The 10,001-nt window shown below is 40.7% G+C and overlaps 1 protein-coding gene across 1 annotated transcript in view; it reads left to right on the top strand.

Annotated features, from left to right (window-relative positions):
• The first annotated feature begins 3 nt into the window (after positions 1-3).
• The window catches only part of ARFGEF1 (ADP ribosylation factor guanine nucleotide exchange factor 1), a 103,412-nt gene continuing 93,414 nt past the window's right edge, over positions 4-10,001 (top strand). Inside the window, exon 1 of the mRNA XM_052786783.1 lies at positions 4-411. Within this exon, the coding sequence (XP_052642743.1) occupies positions 288-411 (124 nt within the window). The 5' untranslated portion in view covers positions 4-287. The remainder of the gene's footprint in view (positions 412-10,001) is intronic.

The raw sequence follows: 10,001 nt of genomic DNA, 5'->3' as shown, positions 1-10,001 counted from the left end.
AGAAGGCTTCGTCCTCCCTCAGCCGCGGGGGTTGGCCGTCGCCGCCGCCCGGGCCCAGCCCAGCCTAGCCTCCCCTCGGGGGGAGCCTCCGAGCGGGTGTCGGGACGCCGCGGCCCTCCCTCTGAGGGAGCCCTTCCCCCGCGCCTGCCTCGGCCCGGCCCCGCGGCCTCGCCGCCTGCCCCGGCCCCTCGCAGCCCTCCCCCGGCGGGAGCGGCCGGTGCCCCGCTCTCCCTTCCCCTCCCCACTCCTCCTCCTCCCCCTCCTCCTCTCCCGGCTCGATCGCGCCCATGTATGAAGGGAAGAAGACGAAAAACATGTTCCTGACCCGGGCCCTGGAGAAGATCCTGGCCGACAAGGAGGTGAAGAAGGCGCATCACTCCCAGCTGCGCAAAGCCTGCGAGGTGGCCCTAGGTGAGGCGCTGCCCGGGGCGGGAAGGGGCGGCCGGCAGGGACTGCACCGGGGCGGCCCAGGGGTCGGGGTGCGTTCCGGGGCCCCCCTTCGCCGTTGCATGGTGTACGTTTGTGTTGGCGGGGTGGGGTGGGGAGAAGAGGCGCTTTGGGGCCTCTCTGGGGAAATGCCCCGGAGGGGGCTGCCCGGGGGGGGAAGGGCTGGGGGAGGTGGGGCGGCGGGCTGAGCCGTGGCACAGGTTTTGGGATCGAGCGGTGGAGGATCTGGTTAGTTGTGTGAGGCTCGGGGTGGGTGCGCAGGGAGGTCGAGGCCTGTCGTCTTGCTGCGAAGCCCTCTGGCAGCGTGCGTGCCCCCGAGCTGAGGGGAGAGCTTCGCCCCTCGCCGAGAGCGGCCCCTCCGCGCACTGCCCCTCGCTGACAGTGGCGGTGAGGGCGCTGCGGCGCCCGGCGGGCTCTCCTCCTCCTCCTCCTCCTCCTCCTCCCCGCTCGCAGGATGAATAGGCAGAGAGACGGAGGCGCCGAGCTGAGCCGAGCTGACCTGGAAACAGACGGCCGGCGGGGAGGGAGCAGGTGACAGGCAGCGGCAAGGGAGGAGGGACGGGGGAGGAAGCGGGGGTGGCGGAAAGCGAGAGACAATGACACCAGGCCACGTCTGGAGTTGGTGGCCCTTCGGAGTCGGGACGTTGTCCTCTAGGGAGGAGGGCTAAAGAGAGAGGGGCTAGTCCAGGAGATATGCGAGGGAGCTTTAGCCGTGGCGGGGAAACAGCTGATGAAGAAGGGGGTTTGCTTCACGAGTGGCAGAGCTGGTGCAGCCACGGAACATGTGGGAATGCTTGCTTGCTTCGGGCTGAGGAGGGGTATTAGGTTTGTAGTGCAGCCGTGTCAACACCACCTCGTCTAGAAGCGTGACGGAAGTACCGGGGCTGGGTAGTACAAGGCATACGTACACATTCAATAACAGGCAGCGTGAAAGGAGAACTTGGGCTTTAAAATTCTGGCATGATGAGCACAGGCAGGGTTTGAACCTATGTGGCAAAATACTGACGTATTTACTGAAAGACTTCAGGAGAAAGGCCTGCTTTATTTAAATAATACATAAATGGATTATGTCCCTCCCATTCTTGTGTAATTGTTTCTGGTTTGGGAGATAATGATCTTGATTTTGTACAGTAATAATGACTGTTTAAATGGATTTGTTTGAAGAGATAATATTAAGCTGAAACTTGCTTGTTTTAAGAATGAATATAAGTAATTTCAAACTGTTCTTTTGTCATTCTATTCATTTGTCTTTTATAATACTTTCAATTTTTTTAAAAAAAGAACATTCCTTTTCTTGTTTTCTTTGTCTGTGAAAGGCCCTGACAAATGGAGGGGGAGAAATGGCAGTAGCTCAACTATTTATTTCTTAATAATTCAAATATTGGAAAGAGGTTTTTTCTTACATTTCTCATTTATCATTAGATTTATTAATAATAATCTTCTTTTAGGCAGATGAGATTAAAGTGATAACCCTTTGGCCTTCCCGTTGACTTTAGGCTGCGTCTTCAACTTGGAAATAAAACAGAAATGTTTTCTTATTATTAAACTGAATTTATATCCAGCCTGTATGTCATCCATAGAATTAGACAGTGGTATAATCTTATGTTTCTGCTGTACTTTATTTCAGTAGCTTGATCTGCTTTAGGTATCATCCAGATCCCTCCAAGCATGGCTCCATCGTGTTACACAGATTATAAAGCAAGCCCTCTAGACTGTACAGTCTGCATCTTTTATCTTGTAAACTGATTTTTGCAAGGAGACTGCCAAGCACACATCCCAGTGATTTCCATGCTAGAGGTTCATTGAAACCTTCTCCTGTGGATCTGATTGCGTGATTGGGGCTTAAATAGGGAAATGGTACAGTGTGTGAGTATAGAAGCCAGTGAAGCAGGAAAAAAGAACTACAAGATTGTGTGTATTAGCTAATGTATATAGGAGGGCTTCATGAACGGGAAAAATATCAGACGTGATGTTAACTACCATGGAGTCTAACAGAAATAAAATTTTTTAGGTTGTGGCACAATGAAATATAGTTGGTGATTGTAAATGCAGTATGGTCTGCTGTCTGGTTTTGTGTGTGATAGACTCCTAATTCAAAAGTGGCAGTGTATAACTCTTGAATAGAGTGATGCTCATGTCTAACTACAAAAAACTTTCCAGAGAAAAGTAAGTATCCTCCTTATTTCACATGTGGGGCAACTGGGTGTTAAAGCTGAGCTGTGATTTTCATAGCAGAATTGGAAATAGGGTGTGTGTGTTGTGCTTTCTCCATCTAGCTCTTAATCTGTTGGAGAGTACTCTTCAATTGGATGCTGCTTTGCCACCTTATGCAAGGAGTGCAGACTTCTTATTCCTGAGAAATTTTTTTTATTGTAGAGAGCAACAACATTAATGATAAAACATTAGTAAAATAGTAATTTAGAGTTAAGTTCGATTTGGAGTTAACTCTGGCAAAGTCTGGCTTTAAAGTTTTATTGGATTTTTAAAAATGGTTGTTAAATAAAAGGTAGCTTTTAAAAATCATGGCAGTAATTACACATCCTCAAATCAACATCACGGTCTTTTCAGTCTGAATATTTAATTGATTAGTCTTCACTGAAATTATCTGGTGTAATACAAAACTCTGCCATTAAGATCTTTTTCTTTCAAACTGCATGACTGTAGTAAAATATTGCTTACTGTTAGTATATCAGATATTCTAACTAGTAGTTCTTACTAATCCAGACTTTTTTTTGTTTCATTTTTTGAAATTTTTCTTTTCCCCCCTATATCCACTATTTACATTGTTTTACATTGTTTGTATGAGATGAGCTGCTATTGAAGTGTTTCAGAAGCAAGAAGGCAATGACGAGAAATACGGTATTCCTGTACAATAGACAATCAAATTAAAACTCTGCTTTTAGATTGAGGTGGGCAAGCAGCATTTTAAGAATCTTTAAGCATATCCCTTTGTCATTTTTAATCCCTATATATTTTCTTATAAACCTGTGCTGTTGCATTCCATTAAGATTATACTTCATCTATTTTTGATTTGTGAATTCTGAAGGAGAAAAACCCCACAACATTCCTGGTATATGTTACTGTGGCGGTCTGACCTCTGAATAGGTGTTAAGTTGAGGTCCTTCTAGTATGACCACTCTTCAGGGCTATTAGAAGATAAGAAAGCAAAATATGAATTAAATATTGCAACTTGAATTATAGATGTTCTTTGGTTTTTTAACAGGGACAAAATTAAGCCTGATACTCACATCCTGTATCTAATGATTCACCAGGTTGTGTCTGGATTAATACAGAATAGTTGACTCCAAGTTTAATGTATTTTTTTCATGTAACATTGTCCTTTCTGAAAGACCTTCTCTGTATGTAAAAAATGTAACATTTCTTTCTCTAGTCACCTAATGAAATACAGCTGCTAATTTAGAACTTTGTATTGTTTACTTGCATAGCAGCTACTCTTAATCTATGTAAGGAGTGAGTTTAAAGTTGTCCACTTGCAGAGAGCATCAGGCAGCAAGCTGACAGCAGAATTAGATTTAGAGGTTCCCTTCACAGTCAGTTCCCTGCACTGCTGTTTCTGTATTGGTTTTCAGCCATATTACCGTCTAGGAAACTTTACAGTAAACATACTGCATTATGTATAGTCCATAAAAGGTCTTGGGGGAAAAAAAAAAATCCTCCGCTGAATGTAAAGTTCTTAACAGACTGAACAAAAACTGTTAGTGCTTTGTGTCAGAATCTGGGGTGTGGATTTGTCTGCCTGGAAAGGTGGTTTATAGAAGGACCAAGCTGAGCAAACCAGAATTCCCTGCTTGTATAAAGGCTGCTGGTTCAACTGCAAATCAGGAGTCAAGGAACTCTTCTGTAAAACTCCAAAGCACAAATAATGTAAAATGATAGGGATATGTACCTAGTATGTACTTTAAAGAAAAGCATGCATGTGCTGCTTGGAATTCTGGAAGTACTGACTGAAGATGGCTGAAACTTAGTTTTAAAAGGTTCTTCAGTGCTACTTGGAATGTTTAGTCTGTCATGCAAAGATCCTGCTGGATGATGTAGGTCTCATGCAATGTGAAAGTAACAGCTCCATTCAGTTTGTGCTGCCATTACATGCACGCGTAGGATGATGAAGGAGCAGGATATAATTAAGCACTGAATCTTAGTTTTTCTGAAAACAGGTTACGTTTGGAGTGCAACTCACACCAGAGGTGGGAAGATTCATCTATATCTTTACCTACACAGATTTGTAAATGGCCTGGGAAAGTCTCACCTGCGTAAATTTTTCTGCTATCCTTCCTAGTTTCATTTGCTTGTGTCCTTCTCATATATAAATATCCACGTTCTATTATCAGAGTAAGCTAGGTTAACAGTCAATACAGAAATGCACGCACATGTTGCAAATGCAGGGTGCGTTGAAAAAAACTTTCCTAAACTAGCATGAACAGTTAAAAATGCATTTTGAAGACCATTATGGTATTATTCCTCTGGAATTAATTTTACTGGTGAAGTGTTGGATGAGCTAAATTTCTGTTTGTATTTTGGATAATTCTGTTCTCAGTAGACTACCTTCCATCTTTTACTCAAATTAGTTATGCTTTTTTAGAAGCTGAAGTCCAGAATTTTTGGAGTCTTTTCTATGCTGAATACAAAGAGATCAGTATTGTACCATTGTCTGTTGTCTGCGTGTCCTATAGGCATTTATTTTCACAATACACAAGTCACCATTGTCCATACAGGATTTATCTTCTGGTTGTAACTGTTCTTCTGAAACACTTATTTTGAAGTAAGCAAGCAGGATAAATGGAGATTTTTTGCTAGTAAAACCAAGTTGTATATTTAAAAAGAAAGCAAAACCTAAAAGTTGCAACTGCCCTTCCCTCCTCTTGCTTGCTTTGCTAAGCTTGGGCTTTAACTGGCAGGGTTTCTGTGTGGTTAAGATGTCATCTACTTTTGCAAAGATTTAAAACTTGGCTTGGTAACAGTAAAGTTTGGTTGGCCCCATAAACTCCTTTCCAGGTCGCTTTCTGCATTTGAGGTGTAAAGTGCCGTTTATGTTGAATTTATGGGGCTAATTTAAGAGAAGTTGTGTGTAGAGGGAATTTTTATTGTTGTAAATGTAATCAATTCTTGGCTGTGTAGAATGGCAATGCTGATGAGCTTTAATCTCCCTTGAGAAAGGGGATGGTTGGCAGGGTGCACATAAAAACACAGTTTTGTAGAAAACAATGTGGTTGTATTTGGGTTGGAAAAATGTTAATGGAGAATGAGTATCAAATATTTGCTTTTTGTCTTGGAAGGAAAAAAAAAAAAAGGTATTTTTCGGGGGTGGAACTTTGACTTTATCCTGAAGTAAGTCCTCGGTTAAAGCCTTTGATATTTTGAAAGTTTTAACGTTGATTTTCAGTATCTTGCAAAATCTAATCTTGAAAGACTTCAACACACCTTTGTGACACAGGGCAACTTTTAAATACCTCTGTTCTGCTGGTATTTTAGGGCACTAATTAGAATGTTGAAGCTTAAAATGAAAATTGTTGCCTTGTGACCAGAGTGCATCTTTTTTCTTATAATGAGATATCTTTACTGTTTTGTGGGTTTTTGTTCTAGTTGATCTTTTTCTGTACTGTCTTCCAGTATATTATTCCTGTAATTGTCATCTTTTCATCTTTTCCTCTCTTCTCTTTGCTTGTCTCTAGTTAACCACTGTTTCATTTTTTTTCCCCGATGACAACAGTATCTGTTCTTGTGCATCTTCTTCATATACACTTGAAAAAAAATTAGCTTGGCCGTTGATGTCAGATGTATATTCCAGAGCTTTTCTGGAGTCCTTCAGAGAATAATTGGTATTGAGCGAGTATTTTGATAATATGTTGTTAAATATGCTAACTTGTTTAGTTATCAGAGAGGATTGTCACATGGGTGTTTATAGAGTGGGAAGCATCAGCCAGTGGGGTTCTAGTCAGTCTCTCTTCCCTGTTCCTGGTGAAACTCCTAGCTGAAATTATGGACTTACAAAGAGCTAGATGAGAAAGCCTTGTCTTCTTTTGGGGCACCTACTTGTCAGTTTTGGGTTTTTCATTGGTGTTGATACTTTTCATCAAGCTGCTGATTAGTTAGTACTTTAAAGTAAACAAATGCTGTCAGGAGCCTGGGAAGCAAGACCAGCAAACTTCTACATGACTCTCCTTCAGTTCCACAACAGCCAGTGGTAGATCGGTGACTGGAATAGGCAGGGGGAAGGGGGTCTCGTGTTTTCTGCATCAAGCCAGAGAACGTTCTTGTGTGATTGGTAAATTGGTGGTTTGCCGGGAGAAAATACTTTTGTCTGGGAAAGACGGCTACTGTCAGTGGAGCATCAGAGGCTGATGTGACTTGGGAAATGCAACTCTGCAGATTTCGAGGAAGGAGGGGAGGTATCAAGGAAATAGACAGAAGTGAGTAAGAAGCTTGATAATTTTTATCTGTTAGAGGAGGCAGAACTCTACTGTGTGTGTCTGAAAGCCAAAAATATGTAATCTAGCTGTGCTAGTCAGATGGATAGACCAAGTATTCTGTGCGTAGTTGGCAGTTATTACCATGTCCTTTCTGTGAGTAAATAGCAGAAGAAACTATAGGTTACTGTTAGGCAAACCAAACCTTTAAGAAAAATCACATGCATATAAAAAGTCTCCAAACAACCAGGGAAAACATAAAATACGTCTGTGGGATTTTATAGAAAGAGAATATTGTACAAGGACAATTGAACAAATGGTAGCTGGTGTGTTTTGTTTCTGTGAAAAACGCCTAATGTCAGAACTTAAAATGAAGAAAAAAACAAAACCCCAAACCAAACCAAAACCCAACCACAGCTTATATATTTTACAGATATCTTAATAGAATGCAAGGGAATGTTAAATAAAAATACCTGTTTTGAGGGATAAGGTAGACGATAGTTGTTATATGAAACTTCCTATTTTGGGTATAAGTGTAAAAGAGGTGCTAAAAATAGGCCTGTCAAGTCCCAAGAGTTTGAAATACCTGGGAGAACTCCCTTATTGATTTCCAATCAGTCTTAGGACACTGAGAAAATTCCAAAGGACTGGAAGACATCTGCTACTGTGCCAACATTGTTACAAGGATGAATAGCATGACCTAGGTAATTACTAGTGTATTGGCCTAATGTCAATCCCAGGCAAGCTAGTGGAGTAGCTGATGCATGATGTGAGTGAGAACAAAAATGCCAGTCAGCAAGGATTTGAGAAAGATTTAAAAAAAAAGGAAAAAAAAGCAAGTCCTCTACCAGTTTAAGTTTTTGGGATAGATAATAAGGCATTTTGCCCACATTTTAGTCATCTTTAACTCCTGTGTTCTTCAGTTCTTAATTTTACACGATTAGAAGTAAAAACTGCCAAACTGATAGGAAAAGGCTTGATAAAATTTCATGTGAATTGATAAATATTGACAAATTTGGGGGGTGGGAGTGGTGTGGGTTTTTTTCTTTTTTTTTTTCTATTTTTCATGTTGCTTCTTTCTACTATAGCCATGGTCTTAGCTTTTAGGTATTCTTCTTGGTGTTGGACCTTTTGCTCGGGTTTCTTTGGGGGTTTCTGGGTTTGATTTTGTTTGTTGTTTTTCTTTAATTTGAAGTGTTGCATTTTGGTTTTCAGTGTGGACCTATTAGTAGATGACAAGGTTTTAGTTGGGAAGCAGGAACTCTTAAAAGAACTTGAAGTCTTGAGGAATCTGAGCTCTTAGTATGATGCTGTAGTCAAGAGCAGCTTTGAAGCTTGGGTAGGGAATGTGGAGGTTATACAAACTCTGTACCTGATACAACTTTTAGAGTAGTGTTACCCCTAGTTTCAGCAGTGCATGGGTTTTATTATCAGTGAGACATGCTTGAAGAGCCATAAGAATTAGAGAATGAAAAAAAAATAGTGCAAGAATCAAGAGTAAGTCTGTTGCTTCTGTTTAGACAGAGGTAGAAAAACAGTGGGCTGGTCTTATTCTCTGATGTTGCAAATCTTCGTATCACTCATTCTTTTCCAAAAATGTGTTTTAATTCAAGCAAAAATTGTTTCAGAGATGTCTTAGTCTGGCTCTGCTTTTCAGGAGTTTGTAAAAGGCAGTCACACTGGATGCTTCCTTTTAAACTGCAAAAAGGATTCTATTTTAGAAATTCCTTTCTCTTTAATAAAAAAGTCACACTTGATTTTATGGGAATTGTAAGTGAAACTATGCTTGTACTTTTAAGCATTGTACCAAGAAGCTTGTGTACTTAGTGTGTTGTGGAAGTGCTGTTTGTGTGTGTGAGAAACCCAAAAATGACAAATGGAGCTTTCATTTTGAGAGGGAATTTCACTTCTTCCACCTTGGTCACCTGCTGACTGATTTTTTTGCCTCTTCAGCAATGATAAATTGCCAAAACTTCCTGAACTGAGTAATCATTGCTGCATTCTGATGGCGTTTATTCTCTGAAGGGGCTACTTGTAGCCTTTCTCTAAGCTGTGATCAAATGTACTCATGCTAGTGAAGGATCCCAAAGCAGTTATGTATTTGGTTGCAACGTTTGATTAAATTCCCCAAATATCTTTCTGCTCAGTTGTTTTAATCTTTTTTTTTTCCCTCCTGTGATTTTTTTTTTTGAGCTTGAACAAAGAAAAATTTTTTAGTAGCATCTCCAGTAGATTTTAAAATAAAAAGACAAACCCAGTTTTATACCTGACAAAAGTGGACAGTAGCTCCTGTCTACTTTGATAAACTCACATGGCTGCCTGTTTCAGTGGCTCAGATTCTGGTTTTGTCATGCTTGAGTGTTTTTTTGTGTGTTTTATCCCAGCTTTTTATTTTAGAATTGTATACACACTCTAACAGCTTAACTAAATTTTACCAAAACTAAGAGAGTCTTCTATTAAGACATCTAGGGTGTGATTGCTGTGGGCTTTTTTTTTTATTTTTTATTTTTATTGTTGATTTCAGTTCAGAATGGTTTACTTCTCTTGTTCCCCCCCCCCCCTTCCCTCCCCCAGCATTTCTGGTAATCTGTATGTCGTGGATGCTAATGTGGTACAAGATTATATGGTTATTGATGTTATGCTATTTAATACTTGGTTTTGTTCAAATTGGTAAAATGGGTAATGTCTGCTCTCCAGTGCATCAGAAAAAAAATTAAGATATTTTTAAGGTAATGGAAAATACCCACCCTTGAGATAAATGGGTTTGTTCAAGCCCTTTTTTCTGTCTGCTCTTAAACACAGAGAGAGATAGGTTTAAAAAAGATGATCCATTAATAATACAAATTCTGCACTTAACTGTCTTTAGCACTTGCTGTTCTAATAATCTTGACAGGTTTTGTAATGTTATTCCTTCTTTTCATTTAGAAATAAAAGTATAATTAAGTTTGTAAATACTTCATGTCAGGAGATTTTAGTCAATGCTGGGTACAGGGGTGTTTTACTGCTTTGTGTTTTTACTTGACATAGATGTGGGACTCCTGAGCGTCAATTTGCATTGCAGTTAGTTGTCGGGAATGTTTGAACGACCAATATGCTTCAACATGGCAATGTGCAGCTTTGCAGTTTGAA

This window comes from Harpia harpyja, chromosome 5, assembly GCF_026419915.1.
Source record: "Harpia harpyja isolate bHarHar1 chromosome 5, bHarHar1 primary haplotype, whole genome shotgun sequence".
NCBI classification, from domain to species: Eukaryota; Metazoa; Chordata; class Aves; order Accipitriformes; family Accipitridae; genus Harpia; species Harpia harpyja.
The sequence above is the reverse complement of the archived record's forward strand: the minus strand, read 5'-3'. Positions and strand labels throughout refer to the sequence as shown.